The sequence below is a fragment of the Mesoplodon densirostris genome, chromosome 7 (genome assembly GCF_025265405.1).
Source record: "Mesoplodon densirostris isolate mMesDen1 chromosome 7, mMesDen1 primary haplotype, whole genome shotgun sequence".
Lineage (NCBI taxonomy): Eukaryota > Metazoa > Chordata > Mammalia > Artiodactyla > Ziphiidae > Mesoplodon > Mesoplodon densirostris.
In genome coordinates this window covers 58,256,971-58,283,102 of record NC_082667.1, presented here as the reverse complement: position 1 = coordinate 58,283,102, position 26,132 = coordinate 58,256,971, and the positions used below count along the sequence as shown (strand labels likewise).

Sequence of the window (26,132 nt, the reverse complement as noted above, 5' to 3'; positions counted from 1 at the left end):
AATTGTAAAAAGAAAAAAATTATAAAAAGATTTAAAAGAGAAAGGGAAAATTACCAGTAATTCTGCTACCTAATAACCATATTTAAATGTTTATCGTATTTTTTTCTAGTCAAATTATTTTATTTATAATACCAATCTCCAATAGCTTGAAATAAAAATTTCCCATTGAACTGTATGTCACTCTCTTTTAGAACATCCTGTTTTTCATTAAAATAATTTCTAAACCACTCTACGTGTTCGACCTTCTGCTTAACACTCAGATATGGGTTTTTGGAAAGGCCAGGTCACCAACTCATGAAGTGGCGAGTTGATCCTTGTTTTGGAAAATCCTCCAGGTGTTTATCCAGAAATATATGTTCATGAGATTCTGAACCCTTATCATCAAAACCTGCTTCATTGTTAATTGGGACTCCCACAGGTTCTCCTCTTTTGTCCATTGGCTCATCTCTTTGGAATCGTTCTGAAAGGACTGTTCATTGACTGCGGCTAACTGCTTAGCAAATTCCACAATCCAAAGTGAAGGTGCTGTCTCTGTGTGTCAGGTGCCTCTTTAGTAACTGCCTTAAGCCCCAAAATATTAAGCCTCTTGCCTTTGAATATATTTTTCCTAAAACTTGTTCTAAGATCAGTGGTCTTAAGATCAGGTATCATCATCAGCTCCTTCATCAAACTGCATCTGATTCACTAGTCTTGTACTAACTCTAGCTGTGGCAGGCAGATCTGGCAACTTTCGTAGCTGATATGATGTTACTGAAACTAATTTTAGGTCTTTCACCCTCTTTCTGTGCCCTTGAGTCTTCCTTATGCTGCTGGAGCAGCTCTGACTTGGTCATCTGCTTGTCAAAAGGGATAGTCTGCAACAGCAGATGCAGCCACCACCAACTCAGGACTCGGGTTCACTTCTCTTTTGGGGGCATCTTCTGGAGCTTTTTGAAGTCTGCTGGTTGTAGCCTCCACACTTTTAAGTTGTCTTCTCTTGGGCGGCTTTGTTTTTGTACATTTACTGTGCTTTCAACTTTCAAGCCCTTAATAATATTTATCAAGTCTTTTTTCTTATTCTTCTTTACACTGTCTTGGCTGTCTCTCTCCTTGGAATCTCATGGATTGGAGCCAAATGCTTATCTCTCTTGCTGTAGATCATGCTGTTAGTACCAAAGTATCTTTGGATATTATTTTTTTTGTTCTGACCGTTACATTCAGAGAAGGGAATAACACAAATCGCAGCTACCAATTCCTCTAGGCCTCCAGAGCACAAAGGGAGGTGGGAAAGGGGGCAAAGGGGTAGGGTCCCCCAGACTCTTGGAAACATTGTGGAGAAACAAGCTGAAGTGGGAATACAATGGGGGTAGTGCATCCTCTGCCAAACATGCCCCACCCCCATTACGCTTAGTGAATAAGTCAGAGAGAGACCAATACTGTATGATTTCACTTATATGTGGAATCTAAAAAACAAAACAAACGAACAGACGTAACAAAACAGAAACAGTTACAGATACAGAGAACAAACAGGTGGTTGCCAGAGGGGAGAGGGGAGGAAAGAAATAGGTAAGAGGTACAGACTTACAGTTGCAGAACAGATGAGTCATGAGTATGAAATGTACAGTGTGGGGAAATATAGTAAATAACTATGTAATATCATTGTATTGTGACAGATCATAACTAGATTTATCATGGTGATCATTTTGAGTACAGAAATATTGAATCACTATGTTGTGTAACAGGAACTAACATAGTGTTGCAGGTCAGTTGTACTTCAAGAACAAACAAGCAAACTTACAGAAAAAGAGATCAGATTTGTGATTACCAGAGGCAGGAGGTGGTGGGAAAGGGAATTGGATGATGACAGTCAAAAGGTATAAAGTTCCAAGTCATAAGATAAGTAAGTACTAAGGAGGTAATGTACAACATGATAAATATAATTAACACTGCTGTATATGAAAGTTAAGAGAGGGACTTCCCTGGTGGTGCAGTGATTAAGAATCTGCCTGTAATGCACGGGACACGGGCTCGAGCCCTAGTCCAGGAAGATCCCACATGCTACGGAGCAACTAAGTCCATGTGCCACAACTACTGAGCCTGTGCTCTAGAACCCATGAGCCACAACTACTGAAGCCTGCATGCCACAACTACTGAAGCCCGCATGCCTAGAGCCTGTGCTCCACACAGGAGAAGCCACCACAATGAGAAGCCTGCGCACCGCAATGAAGAGTAGCCCCTACTCACCGCAACTAGAAAAAGCCTGCATGCAGCAACGAAGACCCAATGCCCCCCAAAAGAAAGAAATTAATTAATTTTAAAAAAAAGAAAGTTAAGAGTAAATCCTGAGTTCTCATCACAAGGAAAAAAATTTTTCTTCTTTAATGTTGAATCTGTATGAGATGATGGATGTTCTTTACACTTATTGTGGTAATCATTTCATGATGTATTAAGTCAAATCATTATACTACACTTTGAACTTGTACAGTGCTGTATGTCAATTGTATCTCAATAAAACTGGAAGGAAAAATGTTTATCATAAACTTAAGCTTAAGACTTTTTACAGAATAGATTTAGGATCACACTTTACATGCCATTTTTACTGACCGTTTTATTTAACATATCATAGGAAGCTTTCCACATCAGTGCATTTCAATCCATGCCAACATTTTTAATGGCTATGTAAAATAACAGAAAATATCATTGTGATATATTACATGCATGCTAATATTTTACTTAAAACCAAACCATTCAAGAATCAGAAATTGGGCTTCCCTGGTGGCGCAGTGGTTGAGAGTCCGCCTGCCAATGCAGGGGACACGGGTTCGTGCCCCGGTCCGGGAAGATCCCACATGCCGCGGAGCGGCTGGGCCCGTGAGCCATGGCCGCTGAGCCTGCGCATCCGGAGCCTGTGCTCCGCAATGGGAGAGGCCACAACAGTGAGAGGCCTGCGTACTGCAAAAAAAAAAAAAAAAAAGAATCAGAAATCACTTTTAAAAATATGATATTTGAAAAAGATTCCACAAGATAATTTTAAAAATTTCCCATCTCCAAATCTGTGTAAAAATTCACAGGTAATCCGCTTTCAGTAAAATTGCAAACTTGGTTTGATTTTTTTGGATTCAGATGAGAGTTTAAAACCTCATTTGCTGCTTACATCTGAGAGTCAACTCTTTTGTTTATCTCAAACTTTAAAAAAAAATTGCAGGTGCTCAGTAAATCACAATACAAATGATGTGGCTATTTTGCTCTTAGCTGAGAGGCAGTTTATTAAAGTGCTTAAGAGCCATCTAAGTTCAAATCCTGACTCTCCATGTGAATTTGGGCAAGTTAGTTCATCTCTCCATTTCTTAGTTTCCTGGTCTGTAAAGTGGACCCCATAGTACCTAGCTTATAGGGTTATTGTGAAATAGTGCCTGGCACATAGTAATCCATATATAAGAATTATTATTATTCTTTAAAATTTGGAATTAAAAAAAATTTAGCACAAAGTAACCCCCCTCCATTACTGCCATTTTTTAATTTGTTCATTTGAGTGAGAAGTGGCTGACTGTCAAAAAGTCATGGTTGGAAGCTGGAAAGTTAGTGGTATGAACGATAAATGATTCCCATTTTTCTTGAGCTTTGGACAGTGAAGACCTGTCTTTGCCTTTTCATAATCAATGATTTAGAGCTCTTACTTTATACTTCTTGTGAGTGCACACCCCTTCATATAGCCTTTTAGCTTGGCAACTAAACCTATGACTTAGTATCTGCTGGTTCAATTTATGTATAAACTTTAACGCTTAAAATTAATTTTATATGCATTTCTGTAGAGCACATGTAATTAAAACCTATATTGAAGTAATTTAAAACACTTTATTACATAAAGGAGAAAATTTGTAAAATGTTATATTGGCATAAATATTTAAATATTTATTATTTAAATATTTTATTATTCTAAACATAACATTTAAATTGAAAGGTGTTTAAGAATTTAAAGTGAAGAGAGCATAGTGTTATCAGTGTGATTTTGTTAAAATTAGGTAAGAATCATAAGAGCAAATAGTTGCTTTGGTGCTGTCTATGTGATTGTTCAAGTAGAAGTCATGGCTTTTGCCTTGTATGCAAGATTTGCTACGATTTCTGGATTCTGTGAGATGGAAGCTTCAAGTAGTCCTTACTTACCCCAAACACTTTCTTTTTGTGGGTTGCATCAGCAGTAGTCACCAATTAGACCCTATATAAGTGGTAACTGTTAGAATCAAATGAGAGCCTAGGAACCAGATGGAAGATGCAAAGCATTGATCACTATAGATACCAAAGTAAATTGAAATGTTCTGACATTAATTTGAATATCTAACAAGTTCATCATTGTTTGGAGTAGTGTTTCTGAAGCAGTGGTCCCCAACTTTATCAGCTTATAATATATACTCTTTTCATAACCCCTTTAACAATTTAAAATAGTGTTAATGTCTTCTATTAAAGAATAAGCTCTAGATAAGCAACAAAAATGTATTCAACTGGGCTTCCCTGGTGGCGCAGTGGTTGAGAGTCCGCCTGCCGATGCAGGGGACACGGGTTCGTGCCCCAGTCCGGGAAGATCCCACATGCCGCGGAGCGGCTGGACCCGTGAGCCATGGCTGCTGAGCCTGCGCGTCCGGAGACTGTGCTCAGCAACGGGAGAGGCCACAACAGTGAGAGGCCCGCGTACCACAACAACAACAACAACAAAAAAAAAATGTATTCAACCTATTTATTGAGGTATTTAGTGGGTAGAACCTTATGGACTATAAGTATATGATTTGTTAGATTGTTAAAAATATATTGAAAATTAAAGATTTCCATCACTACCTTTGTGAATCCTCTTAAGGGTCTGGGGTCCCAGTTGAGAACCTTTGGCCCAGAGATAACTAGAAAATGTAGGAAATGAGTTATATATGTATAACTCATATAATTTACTATATGTTTTTATATATATATAATCATATTTTATAGGAAAAATCTGTTAGTTGTGTGTTAGGGGAAAGATTAAGGAAACACCATGAGGCTAGAAGGTCCTACAACTCTCACAAATTATTTCTGTAGTCTACTATCATAGGGTGGTGGACCATTTTACCAATCTAGATATGAAAATGAGAAAATTATGGATGCATGAGCCTCTAATCTTTACAGTGCCATTGGGATTACTGCGCTGGTGTCACCTGTGGGCAGCACGGCGCTGTACGCGTGAGGGGTGGGTAGTGTAGGTGGTCATGGCGACTCTCAGGGCTCTGCACTTCGTGTTCAAAGTGGGAAACCGCTTCCAGATGGTGTGTTTCTATTGTGATGTCCTGGGGATGAAGGCCTTGTGATGGGAAATGGAGTAAATCAGTGATAGAATTTGGACCTGAGGATGAGCGTTTTGTTGCAGAACTGACTTACAGTTATGGCATCGGAGACTATAGCTTGGTGGTGACTTCATGGGTATCACGCTTGCTTCTAGCCAGGCTGTCTGCAAAGCCAGGAAGCTGGAGTGGCCACTCAATGAAGTTGCAGTAGGTGTTTTTGAAACCGAAGCCCCCAGAGGATATAAGTTCTATTTGCAGAACCGCAGTCCACCTCAGTCAGATCCTGTATTAAAAGTAACTAGCAGTTTCTGATCTACAGAAGTCCTTGAACTACTGGTCTAATCTGCTGGGAATGAAAATTTATGAAAGAGATGAAAAGAAGCAGAGAGTTTTGCTGGGCTATGCTGAAAACCAGTGTAAGCTGGAGCTACAGGGCATCCAGGGGGCAGTTGATCATGCAGCAGCTTTTGGACGAATTGCCTTTTCTTGCCCCCAGAAAGAGTTGTCAGACTTAGAAGACTTGTTAAAAAGGGAGAATCAGAAGATTCTGACTCTCCTCGTGAGTCTGGACACTCCAGGGAAAGCAACAGTGCAAGTGATCATTCTGACTGACCCTGATGGACATGAAATTTGCTTTGTGGGGGATCAAGCATTTCGAGAACTCTCGAAGATGGATCCAGAGGGAAGCAAATTGTTGGCTGATGCAATGGCAGAAGTTAAAAGAGATGAATGGTTTGCTCCACAAAATAAACCAAAGGCTTCAGGTTAACTGAAGACATCACATGGAACAGGCGTTAGTGATTCCTGTCGAACACCTGTGAGGCCTGATGCGTGATAAATGCTCTCACAACTTGATGGTTTCCTATATAGGCAAAGAGGCTGGGGTGGTGAAGATTTGTGTATTTTAACCTTTGAGAGCTCTGATATATTTTAGAGAAAAAATCTTATCATTACCAATCCATTTAGAGGAGAACTCTTGCTGTCATCTGCGCTGTCACTGTAAGGGCACATTCTGTGTGTGACTGTGTTAGATTAGTAATAAATTCTTCTCCAGCCTGGGACAGCTATATGGAACATTATCTTTGGTTGGGGATGGAGGGAATTTTGATAAGCATGTAGATTTAATGAGAACAATTAAATCCAAATTTAAAAAAATAAATGCCATTGAGCAGCACTCTTCCCACCAGCCCTGTGTTCATGACACTGTCGGGTTGGTTACCTTTTATTGTGGAATTGAGAGAAGCTCCCCAAAGCATGGAGACTGGTAGGGTCACCAAAATAGGTATAGTTTGTATTGCAGAGAATATTTGTTGGAAGACCTTTTAAAAATTGATTAGTCCAATCACATCTTTCATTTCAATCACATTCTTATAGAATATAAGCACCATGCAAACAAGTTTGTCATTTTCGATCAGGGCTGTATACTCATCACTAGAAGCAATGCCTAACACATAGACCCTAGTGCTCTGTAAATATCTGTGGAATTAAACTTATTGAATACAGGCCCTATGTCCAGAACTAAAGTGGGAGGGGGGAAATCAAGGACGAATAGCATGGTTCCAGGTTGATAGAAGCTCATAGTGTCTGAGGGAAGGGAAATTTGAAAACAAGCAATTGGACACAAGCAATTTGTGTTAAAAATCTGTGATAGAAAGAAATACATTCTGGATGTTATGAAATGTATTTTAAAATATCTCATTTGAAACAGTGTGGTGTATATGTGTTTTGCTTTAAACTCTAAGGATGGCTAGTTAACATTGAAGTACTAATAGGGAATACATACTCTGGAGTAGTTACTTAGCATTTGAGAGACTATAATCAGAACTTTCTCTGCATAGGCTCCTATAAGCCCTTCAATTATTTCTATAATCACCCAGCATCTGAGGTTCTTTAACTTGCATAATGGATGTTATAAATGATTTCTAAATTTTTAATTTGTATAATATTTAAATAAATATAAAAAAAGAACAATAAAATGAACACTAAAACCCCTGTATACCCATCACTCAGATTCTACAGTTACGAAGATAAATAATTTTTCATGGTGATATGAGTATTATTCAAGACATATGGATTAGCTACAAATATTCTAAAGGCATCTCCACCCTTGCATGAACAGGACTTAAGAATCTAGTGAGCCCAACAGTCTATTCCTTTGACAGCGCCTTGCCCTATGGCTAGGAATTCTGTTTGCCCCTGTGTTTAGCTGTTAGACAATTCAACTACCTGATTCTAATCAGAAGACTAGTTGAAGCCTCCTACTAGGATATTGCCTTGAGTAAACCTGTCACACAGATTGTTTATTGTAGTATCTAAAAGGATAGAAAGCTAGCTGGAACTTCATGATACTTATATAATAGGTTGTGCTGTAAAATATATGACATAAAATTTGCCATTTTAACCACTTCAGGTGTACAATTCAGCAGCCTTAAGTACATTCACAGTGTTGTGCAATCATCACTGCTTTCTTTTTCTGAAATATTTTGATCACTCCAAACAGAAACTGTATACCCATTAATATCTCCCCATTCTACCATCACCCCAGGCCCTAGTAACCTCTAACCTTCTTTCTACAAATTTGCCTATTCTAGATATGCAAGTGGAATCATATTGTATTTGTCCTTTTGTGACCTGGCTTATTTCACTCAGCATAATGTTTTCAAGGTTTATTCACATTGTAACATGTTTTAGTACTACATTCCTTTTCTTGGCTGGATATCCCATTGTATGCATATATCACATTTTGTTGATCCTTTCATCTCCTTCCTACTTTTTGGCTTTTGTGAATAATGCTGCAATAAACATTGGAATACAAGTATCTCTTTGACCCCTGGTTTTATTTTGGGTATATAATTAGGAGTGGAATTGCTGGGTCATGGGAATAATTGAATGTTTAATTTTTTGAGAAATCATCATACTGTTTTCTACAGCAGCTGCACCATTTTACATTCCTACTAGCAATGTATGAGGGCTCCAATTACTCCATGTTCTTGTTAGCACTTGTTATTTTCTGATTTTTAAAAAAATATTCTAGTGGGTATCTCATTAGGTTTTGATTTGCATTTCCCTAATGAATAATGATGTTGAGCCTTTTTTCATGTGCTTATTGACCATTTTATATCTCTTCTTTGGAGAAATTGTCTCTTCAAGTCTTTTGCTTAGTTTTGAATTGGGTTGTTTGTCTTTTGGTTGTTGAGTTGTAAGAGTTTTTTATGTATTCTGAATATTAAATCCTTATCAGATACATGATTTGCAAATATTTTCTCCCACTCTATAGGTTGTCTTTTCACTTTTTTGATAGTGTCCTTTGCACAAAAGTTTTTAATTTTGATGAAGTCCAATTAACCTGTTTGTTCTTTTTGGCATAAGTTGTTTATGCTTTTCTATTTGGCTTTTTTACTCAGCATAATTAGTTTGAGATTCATTCACTTATTACATGTATCAATAGTTTATTCTTTTTTATTGCAGAGTACTATTTCATTGTATGGATATGTCACAATTTGTTTATCTGTTTGCCTGTTAGTAGACATTTGGGTTGTTTCCAGTTCTTGGCTATTACAAATAAAGCTACTGTGAACATTCACATGCAAGTCTTTGTATAGAATAAACTTTTTTTTCTCTTAGGTAAATACTTAGGCATGAGATGGCTGGATCATATGGTAGGTGTGTGTCCTTTTTTAAGAAACTGCCAAACTTTTCCAAAGTGGTTTTACCATTTTAATTCCTACCAGTAGAGTATGAAAGTTCTGGTTTCTCTCAATCTTTGTCCACGTTTGCTGTGGTGAGTCTTTTTAATTTTAGCAATTCTAACTGGTGTGTAGTGGTACCTCATTGTGGTTTTTAATTTGTATTTCCCTGATGACCAGTGATGTTGAGCATCTTTTCATGTGTTTATTTGTATTTTCTTGCTGTTGAATTTTGAAAGATCTTCAGATACAAGTCTTAACAGGTATATGCTTTGCAAATATTCTTCTCCCAGTGTGTGTCAGTCTTTTCATTTTCTTAGAGCCTTTTGATGGGTAGAAGTTTTTAACTTTCAAAAAATACAGTTTACGGCTTCCCTGGTGGCGCAGTGGTTAAGAATCCGCCTGTCGGGCTTCCCTGGTGGCGCAGTGATTGAGAGTCCGCCTGCCAATGCAGGGGACACGGTTTCGTACCCCGGTCCGGGAAGATCCCACATTCCGCGGAGCGTCTGGGCCTGTGAGCCATGGCTGCTGAGCCTGCGCGTCCGGAGCCTGTGCTCCGTAACGGGAGAGGCCACAACAGTGAGAGGCCCGCATACCAAAAAAAAAAAAAAAAAAAAAGAATCCGCCTGTCAGTGTAGGGGACACGGGTTCGAGGCCTGGTCTGGGAAGATCCCACATGCCGCAGAGCAGTTAAGCCCATGGGCCACAACTACTGAGCCTGCGTTCTAGAGCCCACGTGCCACAACTCCTGAAGCCTGTGCGCCTAGAGCCCATGCTCTGCAACGAGAGAAGCCACTGCAATAGAAGCCCGCACACCACAACGAAAGTAGCCCCCGCTTGCTGCAACTAGAGAAAGCTGCTCACAGCAACAAAGAACCAAAGCAGCCAAAAAATAAATAAATAAATAAATAAATTTATTTTAAAAAATACAGTTTATACTTTTTTTTTCCTTTGTGGATTTTGCTTTTGGTGTTATATCCAAGAATTCTTTTCCCAGCCCAAAGTCACAAAGATTTTCTCCTATGTTTTCTTCCAGACATTTTAGAGTTTTTTTTTTTTTTTTTTTTTTCTTTTTGCGGTATGTGGGCCTCTCACTGTTGTGGCCTCTTCCGTTGCGGAGCACAGGCTCCGGATGCGCAGGCCCAGCGGCCATGGCTCACGGGCCCAGCCGCTCCGCGGCATATGGGATCCTCCCAGACCGGGGCACGAACCTGCATCCCCTGCATCGGCAGGCGGACTCCTAACCACTTGCGCCACCAGGGAGGCCCCATTTTAGAGTTTTAGGCTTTACATGTAGGTCTGTGATCCATTTTGAGTTAATTTTTATATATGGTATGCGTATGGATTTCCCAGTTATTCTGGCACCATTTGTTGAAAAGACTATCCTTTCTCCATTGGATTGCCTTTTGCACCTTTGTGAAAAATTAGTTACCCATATATCTATGGGTTTATTTCTAAACTCTGTATTGTATCTGTACCATTGATCTGTTTGTTTATTTTCACACCAATACCATGCTGTTTTGATTATTGTAGCTTTATAATAAGTCTTAAAATCCGTTAGTATTAATCCTCCAATTTTGTTCTTTTTCAAAGTTATTTTGGCTTCTTGGTTCTCTGTATATCCATCTGAATTTTAGTATTGGCTTGCCAGTTTCTACAAAAAAACTTGCTGGCATTCTGATTGGGATTGCATTGAGTCTATAGATCAATTTGGAGAGAACTGACATCTCAATAATTGAGTCTTCATATCCGTCAACATGGTATTCTTCTATTTATTTAGGTCTTCTTTAGTTTCTCTTGGCAGTGTTTTGTGGTTTTCACTTTCCAGATATTTTGTCAGATTTATCTTAAGTATTTCACATTTTTGGATATTACTGTAAGTGTTATAATTCTTGCGAGTATATAAAAGTACTGTTGGTTTTTATATTTTGATATTTTATCCTACAACTGTGCTAAACTCATTTAGTAGTTTTAGTAGCTTTTTTGTAGATTCTAGTGGATTTTCTACATGGAGGATCATGTTGTCTGTGAATATGACTGTTATTATTGGAGGACTTTACTTGCAGATTTTAAAATGATAGTCATCAAGACACTATGGTGTCGGCATAAGGAAAAGACATATAATCAATGGAATAGAGTATAGTCCTGGAATAGACCCACTCATATATAGTCAGTTGATGTTCACAAAGGCACAAAAGTAGTTCAGTGGCAAAAGAACAGTCTTTTCAACAACAGTGCTGGAGCAAACTGAATATCCTATGAATAAGTAAAAGTCAATCTTGATCTCTCCTTTATACCATATACAAACATTAATTCAAAATGCATCATAGACTAAATGTAAAAGCTAAAACTATGCAGAAGAAAACAGAATAAAAAGTTATTGACTTTGGGGTAGGCAAAGATTTACTAGACAAGAACCCAAATATTCCTAATCACAGAAGAAAAAAATGATATTGAATTTTATTAAAGTTAAAAACCTCCACTCATTTAAGAAATAGGCAAAGCAAAGACTGGGAGAAGATATTCTCAAAATGTGTATCTAACAGTGGACTTTTATCCAGAACTTATTTAAAAAAACTTCATGCACCTAATAATAAGGTTAAAAAAATAGGATAAAAGGCTTTATTGAAAATAGACACTTCACAAAAGAAGACATGCTTCTAAACATATGAAAAGATGCTCAACATAATTAACCAGCAGGGAAATACTCATTAAAATCGCATATAGGATATCCCCTACATCCTCTGGAATAGCTAAAATTAAAAGGCTAAGAATTCCACCTGTCCAAATGAGTATGAGAATGTAAATAAGCTGGAACTCTCATGCATTGTTAGTGGGAATATAATCCTCCCTCGGTATTTGTGGGGGAATGGTTCCAGAAACCCCGTGGATACCAAAATCCATGGATGCTCAAGTCCCTTATATAAAATTGCAGAGTACAGTTGGCCTTTGGTATCTGTGGGTTTGGTGTACATGGGTTCCACCAAAGACAGATTGATGTTTGATTTTTGATCTGTGGTTGGTTAAATCCACTGATGGTGGAACCCACGGATGTGGAGGGCTGACTGTGTAAAATGGTATAACCTCCATGGGAAACATTTTGGCAGTTTATAAATTTAAACATATACTTACTACTTGACCCAGCAATTCCACTTGTAGCTGTTTAGACAAGCTAAATAAAAACATCTGTTCACAGAAAGACATGAATGTTCATAACAGCTTTATAACAGCCCCAAACTGAATACAGCCCAAATGTACAATACTTGAATGGATAAACAAATTGTGGTATATTCATACAATGGAATATAACTCATCCATAAAAGGAATATAATATAATAAACTTAGTAACATGGATGAATATCAAAAATATGCTGTGAATGAATCCTGACATAAAGGAATATATGCTGTATGATTTTATAACAGGCAAAACTAATCTGTAGTCATAGTTATAAGATTAAGGGTTGCTTAGGGCTGAGTAGCGTGGGAGATTGATTACTAGTGGGGTTTTTTTAGTGGGTTTTTTTTTTTTGTCATTTGTCTTTGTTTTTGTTTTTGTCTGTGCTGCAAGGCTTGTGGGATCTTAGTTTCCTGGACAGGAATCGAACCTGGGCCCTCGGCAGTGAAAGCACGGAATCCTAGCCACTGGACCGCCAAGGAATTCCCACTAGTGGGTTTGAAGGGACTTTTTTGGGTGGTAAAAATGTTCTATATCTTGATTAGGGATACAGTTACATGGATATATACATTTGTCAAAATTCATCGAGCTGTGCATTCTATGTGATCATTTTATCATATGTAGATTATGCCTTAACATAGTTGATTTTTTAAAAATCAGTTCAAAGTGGATTGGAGATCTAAATGTGAAAGGTCAAATAATAAGCTCCTTAAAGATACCATGAGAGAATTTCTGAAATGGGATATAAAAAACACTAATGTTAAATTAAACTGTATTAAAACCTGGAGCATCTTGTCTTTAAAAGGCACTAACAAGAGAGTGAAAAAGGCAAGTGGGCTTCCCTGGTGGCGCAGTGGTTGAGAATCCCCACAGGTTCGTGCCCCGGTCCGGGAAGATCCCACATGCCGCGGAGCGGCTGGGCCCATGAGCCATGGCTGCTGAGCCTGCGTGTCCGGAGCCTGTGCTCCACAACGGGAGAGGCCACAACAGTGAGAGGCCCGCGTACCGCAAAAAAAAAAAAAAAAAAGGCAAGCTACCGTGAGAGGGGAAAAAAAGTGTGGGTGTGTGGGTGAGTGTATGTATGTATCTTGTAGGTATCTTTTTTTTCTTGAAAACTGCCTCATATTCAAAAATATATAAATAACTCCTACAAATTACTAGGGAAAATCCCAAATATTTTAAAGGAGAAAGGGCAACAATGTGAATAGGCACGTCATAAAAGAGAATTTCCAAATAGTCAATAAAGACATGAAAAGCTGCTCTAGATCTTTAGTCATCAGAGAAATGCAAATTGAAGTCATAATACAGTATCAATATATATGCACTGAAATGGCTAAAATAGACAATACTGAGTGTTAACAAGGTTGAGAGCAACTGTCATTCTGCTACATTGCAGGTTGGGGTGGGAGTGTAATTTGTACAACCAATTTGGGGAAACTATGGCAGTGTACCCGTGCGTTATGACTAAACAGCTTCTCTTTTAGAATATACAGCACAGAACAGTATGTGTACCAGGATACATACTCAAGAATGTTCATAACAGTTTATTTGTAAATAGCTATAAATTAACAACTATGCAAATATCCACTAAAAATAGAATTGTTGTTTTGTAGTCAAACAATGGAATACTATAAAACAATGAGAAAGAACAGCCTACTACATGCAACTACATGGATGAATCTCAAATGGAATGTTGACTGAAGGAAGACAGATTCAATACATATATAAGATTCCACTTATATAAATTTCAGAAATAGGTGAAATGATTCTTTTTGGTGTGGGAAGCTGGGATCATGGTTACTTTGGGGTGAGGAATAAGCACAAGGGGTACTGGTAATATATTGTTTCTTGATCTGGGTGGTAGTTACATGGATGTGCTTATTTTGTATAATTTGTCATGCTTTACATTTATGATTTGTACACTGTGTATAATGCTTTGATTTTTAAAAGTTTATTTTTGGGAATTCACTGGCGGTCCAGTGGTTAAGACTCTGCACTTCCACTTCAGGGGTTTGATCTCTGGTCAGGGAACTAAGATCCTGCATGCCACGTGGCTTGGCCAAAAAAAAAAAAAAAAAAAGTTTATTTTTAAAAATTAATGATGGAAAAGTAAAGATATTTTGAGGAAAAAAATTACATTGTACTCTTGATAGTGTGGCTGAGAATGAGATTACTGTACAGAAGTCAATAGTTTTTCTTTAATAATTAGCATCTAAAAATGGAGGCAGGGACTTCCCTGGCAGTCCAGCGGTTAGGACTCCCCGCTTCCACTGCAGGGGACGTGGGTTCCATCCTTGGTCAGGGAACTAAGATCCCGTGAGCTGCTGGGCGTGGCCAATAAATTTTTTAAAAATGGGGGCAGTAATAAGCATTCCACTTACAGTGGTGGGCAGCTTCACTTGGTACAAGCTGAGATCTCTTTTGTTTTGGCTCCTACTGCTTGCCTCTCGCTTTTAGCTCTAGGGCTTCTTTGTGGTTATTGCTGCAGTCCCTACCATGAGAACTTACTTGAGTTGTACGAGCCAGTGTCAGGGGTATTTAACATCCAGTGGAGCAAACTTTGGTCAGCAGGAAGTGGGAGTCTATTTATATACATACATATATATATATATATATATATATATATATATATATATATATATATATATATATATATATATGCTTCCCCCTTTCTCACTTCTGATTGATAGTCTTGAGCTGCATTGCATACAGTTTCTCATATTGTCTTCTGTAGCCAACTGTCAAGCCAACCACTTTTATTGGCTCGCTGTCTCTCCTTGTTATACTACTCCATCCTTAACTCCTGCTACCCAATAAAGTATTCATGAATAAGCCTTCTACTCAGACTCTGACCTGCTACCCATAACAAAGAATTATTTAGCCCAAAACGTCAGTAGTGCTGAGGTTGAGAAACCGTGATATTTGAAGCCAGTGGTTTGCTTTAAAATCTAAGCTCTTTGATATTCAAACACTGACTTCTGGAAATAACCACTGAATGTTAATTTTTGTGTCTATAAAATGATAATGATAAGGTAAGCTCTATAATAAACTTAATGCCCGAAACATGGAAGAGTTCAATAAGCAGCAGCTATTGATACTTCTTATTCAAGTTTATATGCTATTTTCTGACACTGAGTCATTTTTGCCGAATATGAAAGCTCTTTCCTAGATACCAAGTTCTCAAGTCCTTATAAATAACCATCAAAAGGGACCAAAAAAAAAAGCGTCTGCAGAACCCAATACAGAGAAAACACCAACATGATTTATGTGAAGATTTAAATGTATATATGAGTTTTTCAATTTTGTAAAATTTTACCTTTAAGGTGATGCTGTGTTAGCAGAGACTCAACACTGCAATGAGAAGGTTGTTTTGCCAACAGCACACAAGTTCATTGTCAAAAACTTTGAGAGCAGCCATAAACATTATTAGGAGCAAAGGATGCATTCTAAAACACTAGAAAAGCCAGAGAACATAGTATGTAAACACAAGCACAAAACAAAATAACACTAAAATACGTAAAACAGGAAATTTAATATTTAGTTTTTTAAAAATAGCAACGTCTGTGTATGTATATATTTTGGGGGGCTATCCTGTGCATTTCAGATGTTTAGTAGCAGTTCCTGGCCTCTGCCCACTAGATGCCAGTAGCACCACACACCTTATCCCCTCAGTTGTGACAGCCAAGTGTCTCCAGACATTGCCAGATGTATCCTGAGAGGCAAAATCATCCTTGGTTGAGAACAACTGAGGTAAACATAGATTTGAATTCCAGCTCCAAGGCTATGGCTCTGTGAATTTGCCATAGTTTTTTTAAACCTTAGTTTTGTTTTTTAATTTTTAAAGTAGAGATAATGAGATAACATTTAACAGTGCTTTAGCTCCGCACCTGACACATACTGTTCAGTAAATGATAATGTGATGCTAAAACCTGTTTTTTGTGTGTGCCACTCCACCTTTCTATCCTCTAAAAGTGAAATGCCCCTTTGTAGCCTGTGGTCATCTAAGATCATTATAAGGCATTGATCTAAGATCATTAAAAGGCATTGATCTTTCATGTGGGCAGTTAGCATAGACTTCAAGTTTGCTTTCTGCCTAGCTGTGGATTAGCTTTCTTCCTCTTGTGTTCTTGTTTGACTTGGGCAGAGTTGGGAGTACATTATTTCATTTGAATCTCCTCCTGATGTAACATTGTTTATGGTGTTCTTTGCATATTCATAACCTCTTGAATTAGACCCAGCATGTTAAAGACTAGTTCAGGCTTATTGGAATCATACCTATGGAAATTGGAAAGATAAGACTAAATCTTATTGTTGTTAATTGTTATTGTTGTTTTTGCTTTTTAACCCAGTTGACAGCCAATGAAAAATACTTATTCTTTAGTTTTATTTTATAAGTATGATTAAAAATATTAATAGCCTAGAATTGCTTTCATATACATTGTCATTTAAATTTTATTAAAATCCCAGGCAATGAAAAGAGAATAAAGGGAGGTTAGGAAAGGGAACTCTTGATATACTGTAAGTATATAGCAAGATACTACAGTAAATACTTTATATTATTATCTCATTTATTTCTTACAACAATAGCTGCAAAGTAAGTAGCATTATCCTGTTTTGTAGGTGAGCATATGGTGGTTCATTTGCCCAAGGTCATATAGCTGCTAAATAAGTGACAGAACCACTAGAACCCGGGTTTTAAATTCCAAAACCCATCTTATTTTCATAATGCCATGCTACCTCCCCCAAATGAGGAGCATGTTAGTCTGCCTTAACTTTCTTTGTAGACAGTGTATCTTGACCTATCCTGTGGATCACAAGATCCATGTAAATTGTAGGACGTTGGAACTGTGATAAGCCATTTTTTCTGTTTCCAGTAGGCCCAAAGACCTGTCTTGCCTAGACCAACTTCTCTGGCCCTCTGTGGCCTACATCTTTGCTGTTCTCCTGGTCCAGTGCAGTTATATCTGGTTTATGGGAGTAAGGAAAGTTTTTAGGTTCCACCTTTTTTGGCTAAGTGAATAAACCTTATTTTTTGATTATGTGTATTATCTTAGCCTTTGTGATTTCATATTGCTTAAGAATGCAGACCAGTTAAATCTTAAGCCAGGGGCTTCCCTGGTGGCGCAGTGGTTGAGAGTCCGCCTGCCGATGCAGGGGACACGGGTTCGTGCCCCGATCCCGGAAGATCCCACATGCCGCGGAGCGACTGGGCCCGCGAGCCATGGCCGCGGAGCCTGTGTGTCCAGAGCCTGTGCTCCGCAACGGGAGAGGCCACAGCAGTGAGAGGCCCGCGTACAGCAAAAAAAAAAAAATAATAATAAAAATTAAAAAAAAAAAAAATCTTAAGCCATGAAGGGAATGTTTGGCAAAATTCAAGTAAAAGTAGACTTAAAAATTAAGAGGGCTTTATAGCAAATAAGAAAATAGTCTGAAAACTTTCCTGTTTGTTCTGATAGACTACTGAGTAAAAGATGTTTTTAAGTCTATAGTTGCCTAAAACTACTGTCTTGGTGTGATTTGTATTTTTAGCTGAGAGAAGAAAAGTTACAAGAGGAGAAAACCTCTGAAGATCAAATCCACAGGCTGTTACCAGAGGATACAGAAATGGGAAAAAGGAAAATGGATGAACAGAAAAAAAGAGATGAGCCATTAGTACTGAAGACAAATCTAGAGCGTGTAAGTAGATCACCTTTTTGATGGACACCTGCCTCAAAATCAGCAATTAGCCCAGGTGATGTGGATCTGAAAAACCTTTGTTGGTGAACAGTAACAGTCATTGACTGTGCTGCTTAAGAGTAGTGAAGAACTTAGCATTCAGATGAAGAGCTGGAGAAAATGATTTGTGAATGGGACAGTGAGACTTGTGTGGAAAGATTAAGGGGGAACAGTGGGGAAAAAAGGTGAGTGAGAGGAAAAACCTAGTATAGTTTACTACTTGTGGTAAGTTTTATACATATATTGTCATTTTGATTTATGAGTTGTTATTTGACATCTGAGTTCTGTATGTGTTATATCCTCAACTAGATTTCCTTATAGTTTGTATTTTACTTCCGTTTACTCTTTATAATGCCCCAAACAGCACAGTTCTATTTACAAAGTAGGTCCTCAATATTAGATTACTTAGTTTAAACTTAACCTAATTATACTTCTAATTGGGCCAAATCTTGCCTGAATTTTTTTTCATTACTTATTTACCAAGCAAATTACTGGAAAATGTTGTAAATGGTACAGTTAGCTAATACAAGAAAGCACTTTTGGAGGATCCACTGATTACGGCTCAAATGGATGATTACAATTGTTTTTTTTTTCTTTAGTAATTCATATTGGATTAGACATCTTGTATTACTTGCTATATGTACTTAGCATACCTTTAGAGTCATATCTATTAAAATGTTTTGTAATTCAGGCTTGTTAGTATTTCAGGCTATATTTTTAATTAGGTGGATTTAATAAAGCTTTACTATATATAAAGATAGACCACATACCAGAATAGAGGGAAAAAATGTCTCTAGACCTGAAGTCTGCCTGTTAAACAGGTCCCAGCATTGTAACAGATTGTACAACTTTGGCCAGGTTACTTAATTTCTCTGTGCTGTAGGTTTACTCTTTGCAAAGGCATTTTTCCTGAACTTCAGAATTTGAGATTACTTAAGCTTTCTTGGATTGATAGTATTTGCTGACTGTCAATGTATATGTGGGGCTTTTTTACCCCAGTTATAATAATAATAATTGTTACTATTTAATTATTTTTAAAAACAACCATTTGCATTCCAGCCTTCTAAAAGATTCAGTTTAACAAATATGAAATGCTTATGTACTCTCAATGCTCTGTTCATTGGGAACTACAAAAGGAAAAAGACTGCTTTTGGAGAGAATACAGTTTATCTAGGAAGGCAAGAATAAAATATATGATAGTCTTGTGCATATAGTATATCTTCTGACTAATAGCCCCAACTGTTGTCTGTAGTCTCTAAAGACCGCAAACTCTGCCTCTTCACCCCACAGGACTGTCCATTAGTGTCCTCAGGGAAAACAGCCCAGAAAGACATTTCTTTTTAGGACAAACCAATTTTGACAAAGAGAGCTTACTCTTTACTATAGTCCTTTTGATAGAAAGAACCTATTGTTTTTGGCCTTGCCAGATCTAGGTTTCCTCCAAGAAATGATCTTTAGTATTAATTCATAGCAAGAATGGGAAATGGCTCTAATTATTTTTTCTTTTGCCACTATAACCTTTGAAGTAGAAATTAATTACATCAACCTGAAATTTAATCTTAAAAGGAATCAGGAAGTACCAATCCTGATTGGCAATGGCCAATTTTGCAAAATTTCCTGTACATTGAATAAAATCAGATCTATGAACACTTTAAGTTTTAGATTTTTGTGATTTTACCTTTTTTCTGTTTGCTTTTATATTTTATATTTTTGAGGACTTTTACAATTTTACTTTAAATATGTCTTAAGAAATTTTGGTGTTGAACAAATAATTTCATTTAGTTTAGCCAAGGATACGTTCATATTGGGACTGAAAAGAAGCTCAAGTGGTCTCAGTGAAAAGCCAGCTGAAGGATTATATTTTATAGAGAGAGTATTATGATTAGAGCTGGACTGATCATTTCACCCTCCTGCTCCAAAAACCTCAGTGGCTCCCCATTTCCTGTGGAATTAAATGAGAACTCTTCACCCCAACATTCAGGTCCTTAGTATTATTCTAGCTTATCTTTCCATTTTTGCTTACATCCGAGAACTCCAGGGAACAGAGCTGTTTGCTTTCCCCCAAATGTATAATCTATGCTTTCCCTCCTGAGAATCCTTGCTCTTGCATTTCATCTCATTGAAATGACACTGACCTTACCTGTTGAAAGGCTATTTATCTTTCCATGTCCAGTTCAAAAGCTGTCACCTTCCTGGAACCTATAGGGATTCCTCCCTTTTTCTCCACTCCCATCATCCATTCACTTCAACTTTCCTCTCCTCACTTTGTAACTTTTATAGGACTTATTTCATTCTTCCTTACATTATGGTTGTTTGTGTGTTTGTGTTTCTCTACTTAATTTGTAAGTTGGTTAAGTATGGGAAATGTGTCTTACTGTTTTTTAAATCTCCCATAGTACCTTGCACATCACAAGTGTTTGATACGTGTTTATCAAGTTGAATCCAAATAGAGGAAGAAAAGTGCTTATTCTAGAAACAGTTATTTGTTCAGAAAGAAAATAAAATAGGCACGATGTTTAATTTATTACGATTTGTTATGGTGCAGTTAATACCGACAATAGTGCAAATTGTTGGAAAACAATTTGGTGTAACAATTATAGTCATACCAAAGATTATAAAGTTGAAAGTGAAAAATTGCTTGTCATCCCATAACCTAGAGATAACTGCTATAAACATTTTGGTGAATATCCTTCCAGACTTCATTTCTAAGTGTGTTTGTGTGTGTATGTGTGTGTGTGTGTGTGTGTGTGTGTATGTGTGTATAAAATATATTGTTTTTCTTTTCAGAAAATGTAACCCCGTATACATACTGTTTTATAACCTCCTTTAATAAATTATAAGTCCTGGATGTCTTTCCATGTAAATAAAGAATCCCATATCATTTAGTGGTCTGCTAGTTATTCTTTACTATAGAATTTATCCAGTTAATTAATCTGTTGATATTTTGCTGTCTTAAACCACTGCTGTGATGAAATCCACATGTCTCATTAGTTCCTTATAAATTACTAGAAGTGGAATGGTCAGATCAAAGGGAGTGTACTTTTTAAGACTCTTTGGTACTTATTATTCAGTTGACCTCCATTAAGTTTGTATTAAACTTTGAACTTTAAAGTTTGTATTAAACAATAGTAAACAAATATACTAAACTAATTTCCTTACACCCTTGCCAACCCTGGGTATTATCATTCTTTTAATTTTTTTTTAGGCACAACATTTAAAAAAATATCATTTTAGAGATGTCCATTTTAGGAATCGATAGTCCTATATGCTTGTTTTTATCCAAAGTTAAAGATGAGAGGTAAATATTTTCCTATCTTATGGCTCTAGGTTTTGTGAGGGTAGAAATATAGAGGGATTGGGGGTCAGGGTACCTTCTGTTTATATAATTATTTATTTATAATAATGTAAATTTATTTTCAACAATTAAAAGGAACCTGGCATATACCTATTATAATACCAGAGTTTTTTCTTAAAAGATTAATAGTATTAAGATTGATATAAATAAAATCTATCTTTTGTTGAGCACTTACTACTTGTGAGCTAATGCACTGTGTTTTTAATGGTTTATCACAATATACATAGTAGACAGATCATTTTTAATTTTATAGATGAGAAACTGAGGCTCAGAAAGGTAAAGCAACTAACCTATAGTGACAGTGATAGCTAAGTAATAGAGCTGGAATTTGAACATTCTTTTATTTGGTACCGAATTGATTATTCAGAAACACCTAAAAAAAGTTGTCATTATTTATCCCCTGTTGAGTCTGTTGATGGCAAAACTTTTTCTTTCTTTCCAATAAATTTGTAATGGGTTAGTGCTATTAAAGTTTCTCCAGTGAATAGTTTGTACAACAGGGTTCTTTAAGGAGTGATAGATACCCTACAGAATTGAAAAGCTTCTCTGTAAATTGTAATCCTTCAACTGTTTCTTAAAGGCTGTTGGAAACATAGCCTGTTGTATGAATGTGCCTGTCAACCTAGAGAATAACAAAGCATTTAAGGAATACAGGGTGCTCTGAGCCATAAGATGCCTTGCATGCCTCTGTCTACAACTCTAACTTTGATAGTCATTTAATCATTAGAAAACTGGTTAATCATTAGATTATTAGACTTTTTTTGTTTACGTACTATATAATGGTATCAGAAGTTTTAAAGAAAAGGTGGTCACTTGCTCTCAAAGAGTCTGTTGTCTACAGCAGAAATCAGACTCCTAAATAAGAAGCTACAGTTCAGTGTGATTAGTTGCTCCCCCTATAAAGAAGACACTCGTATTGAATCATGAGCAAATCCTCATATGTGTATGCAAAAGACACACGTAAAAGAAACTTTGAATGTAAATTTAAAGACTCAAAAAGAGATTCTAAAATAAAATGAAGGTAAATGCATGAGTGTCAGCAAGATGGAAAAAGCTGATCTAAGGGTATTTGGAAGCAAAAGTGACATTTAAGATGCCTCTGAAAGGCCAGTGAGTATTTTATAGGCAGAGAATGTGGAAGGAGAATCTTAGGCAAAGAGACTAAGAGCATGTGCAAAAGAATAGGAGTTTTGAAAGACTATGATGGTACATGTGGAGAATAGAAAGTAGTATGATTGCAGTAGAGCTCAAGGAGTTCCCTGTGTCGGAACTGGTGGGAGAAAAACTTGGAGGAAGATTGGATCTAGTTTCTGAAGGTTATTGGATCATGCTGAGGTATTTAGACTTTATCCTGAAGTCACCAAAGGTTAAGCAGGGGAGTGATGGGATTCTGTCTGTGTGTTTGATAATATGGAGGGGATTGGAGGGAAGAAAGGCTGGAGAGAGCAAGACCTGTAAGTAGATTATTGCAGTAGTCAAGGCAGAAGATGATGAGAATCTAAGGAAAGACAGTGACAATGAGTATTCATGAGAAGAGTTAGATCTGAAAGACATTAGAGGAGCAGAATGGAGCAAAGTAGAAATGACGTGGAGGCAGTTTGGAGACAGATGCTCTGGATCACAGTGCCAACGTTAACTACTTATTAACTCTACAATCCTAGGCAGATTAACTACTCTGAGCCTCAGTTTGCCATCTGTAAAAGGTAATAATCCCTTCTTAGTGGGGTAGGTTAAAGAGTAGATGAAATAAAATATTTGGATGTGTTGGGGTACTCAAAACCTCTATACAGTGTTGTTATGACTTTGAAGAAAGGAAAGGAAAGAGTCATGGGTGACATTGAAGCTTCTAACTGGGTTGGTAGGGGGACTTAGAGAAGAGAAATATTGAGTTTGATTTTGGATATATTAAGTTTGAGCTGCATTTGGGATATCCAGATTGGGATCCCAAGAGGCAGTTGTAAACATAGATTGGAACTCAGAGAGAACATGTAATAGAAAGAGAGATTTGAAGAATAGCTTTGGGAGATTCCATGGGAACCCCAAATGGACAGTGTTGTCTCCCTTGTCTCCTGCCAGTGTCCTGCACGTCTCTCAGATTCAGAGAATGAAGAACCTTCTCGAGGCAAGATGATACAGACACACCGCTCGGCATTTGTTTCCAAGAACAACTCCTACTCCTTATCTTTCCTGGCAGGGTAAGAGACTGATACTGAATTCAGTCAGGGTTCTTTCATTTTGGGATATGAGACAAAAGGGACTGGGGGAGCTTTAAGGTGTATGTTGTAGCTACTTTGGGGGAGGTGGGAGTGGGGGAAAATGGGGGAACTGGTTTTCAAATATGGGTTAGGAATAAGGGGCTGACCTGAAATTTTAAAGAAAAGTAAATTTTACCCATTTCGGGTATCCTCAGGGTAAGATTGTACTAATTGCTCTGCTGCAGAGTTGAACTTTCTTTTCTGGGAGGAAACAACAAAGCCTTCTTCAACAACCATTGATATTGAAGACAATATCCATGGATTTTCTTTGTGGACTTTTTTCCTCTTAATAGGAACTTGAGGCCAGAGTTGATTTATTTTCAATGCCTGGAACTAAAATATATATTGATAGGTTTCAAGAGGGCAAACTAAAAAGTTTTTAAGACCTTTGTCAAGGCATTTCTTGTTCCTTTAGACTTTGCAGGTCCTGGGGAGGAAAGGAAGGAGGAATTGGATGAATGTTGGGTGATGGAAGAATAATGAAGGGCTTGGTGGAAGCAAGGAAAGAAGGATGGATAGATGGATGGATAGATAGGTAGGTAGGTAGATAGATAGCAGGAGGGAAAGGAAGGGAAAAAGAAATGAAAGAAGGGAGGAAGCCTGGAAGGAATCATTTATTCAACAGACAGTAGGTACTACGTGCCATGCCCTCTCTTTTAATATAAAAAGACACAGTCTTTACCCCATTTTGTTGTCTTTTTTGATTTAAAGCTGGCATTGCTCACCCTTATTTCTAGGTTTCTTCTCCTTCTCACAGCACTATGAAGTGTATCTCTCTTGCTGTTCCTATGGACATATACCTGGACCCTTTATATCTTAAGGCTTTTTTATTGCTACTCACTAATAAATATGACCAAAAAAATCTACCAAGTTTAAGAATGTTATAAAGTTCATACTACTGTGAACCCTGTTGTTTTTATATCTGAATCCTTTTGGTATATGTTCTGATTTTCCTGTTTTCTTTTTCTTTTTTAAATTTTATTGGAGTATAGTTGATTTACAATGTTGTGTTAGTTTCAGGTGTACAGCAAAGTGATTCAGTTATACATATACATATATTCGTTCTTTTTGAGATTCTTTTCCCATATAGGTTATTACAGAATATTGAGCATTTCCTGTTATTTCTGTGAGTAAAATTCGCTAAACCTCTCCTTCTCTTAAATGCCTCCCCTTCTCTGGGTGATGGTAACTCCTTCCAGGAAGGCCCTTTCCTAAACAGTTTATTCACTCATTTGACATTTGTTGAAGAGCCACTGGATTGTAGCCACTGTAGCTTGACTGATGAAATGAGAACCCAATACGTAAGATGTAAGCCAGTGTACTTAACCATTTATGGTGATGATGAAACTCTTGCTTTGTGCATATGAGCTTGAACTATAGATGCCCTGTTAAAGTTAAAGTTAAAAAATTCAAGATTGCTTGACTAAGAATCGTCAGCTTCTGAATGTGTATGTGGATTTTTCCCCTTTTATAGCGGGTGTATCTTAATGATTATTAGAGGGATCTACTGAAAAGAGAAAAAGATCATATTAATTCCAATCAAGTCACAATAAATATCCCCTGAAACAAATAAATGTTGCTTTAGGCAGTCTGTGATTAGTTAATTAATATCTCTTCATTTGAAACTACTTGGGAAAAAGGAAAATTTTATTAAAACCCAAATATGATGCCAAGGCCAAATTGCCCCAGTTAATTGGAGTGGACACTGGATAGGTGAACTACTTATTACCAATTCCAGTCTCTACCCCTGTAATTCATTCTTTTAAAGTGGGTAGAAGGTGAATATGTTGTTACTTAGAAATGTCTACCAAGGAACTTAGAAAATTCTTCTCTAAAGGGCAAAATGTAAAGTCTATACAGAGGGGTGTGCTTTTGATTATGTGTGGCTCTGGAATATGTGTGGTATATCTTCTTTTCCTGCTCCTTGGCCCATCCTTGCCCTTAGTATGTATCATTGAGTCACAATGGGATTAATTTATAGGAAAATATTTACTTAACATGTTATTGTTAAGAAATGTTGCAATCAGTATTATACATTTATGGATTTCAGCATTTATTTTTTCCAAATACCCAAGGTTGTGGGCTGAGTTCAGTTATTAGTACAGTTTTTAAAAAAATTAATTGGATTTGGTTGGTAGAGTTATCTTTTTAGGAAATAGTTTGCTGATGTCATGGAAACTTTAGGTTGGAAAATTTATTATGGTAATACTGTGAATTGCATCTCTTATTTAGTCAACATGTTTTACTTCTTAGTTAAGAAAATATTAAGTTTCAATTCTAAATGATATTTAGGAAAACAATATGAAGTTGTTAGTGCCGACAATGAGATGAGGCATATGGATATATTAAAAAAGAATTAGCATGGTGATGGTTACATAGCGATGTGCCTGTAAACTTAAAATGGTTAAAATGGTAACTTTCATCTTATATATATTTTACCACAAGAAAAAAAGAATTAGCATTGTTAACAGTTTTGGGATATTTCAAACGCATTTTTTTCTGTCTGTTAAGCAATAACAGAAGAATAGGTTTTTCTCTGCAAGTTTGTTTCCTAAAGAGAGTTCATCTGTAAAAGCTTTAAAGTTTTTTACATCTGTATTTAAATCAAATTAATCTGCATTTATTTTACTTATCCACTTTATAAACTTTTCTTTCTTAAGC

General features: G+C 37.0%; 1 protein-coding gene and 2 pseudogenes across 1 annotated transcript in view; 2 read left to right on the top strand and 1 right to left on the bottom strand.

Annotated features, from left to right (window-relative positions):
• The window catches only part of RNF169 (ring finger protein 169), an 86,745-nt gene that overhangs the window by 35,056 nt on the left and 25,557 nt on the right, over positions 1 to 26,132 (top strand). The window contains exons 3-4 of the mRNA XM_060104932.1: positions 17,676 to 17,822; positions 23,293 to 23,411. Coding sequence (XP_059960915.1) covers positions 17,676 to 17,822; positions 23,293 to 23,411 — 266 coding nt within the window. The remainder of the gene's footprint in view (positions 1 to 17,675; positions 17,823 to 23,292; positions 23,412 to 26,132) is intronic.
• On the bottom strand, positions 120 to 1,309 carry LOC132493208 (small ribosomal subunit protein mS31-like; annotated as a pseudogene).
• LOC132493801 (glyoxalase domain-containing protein 4-like) lies at positions 5,211 to 6,054 on the top strand (annotated as a pseudogene).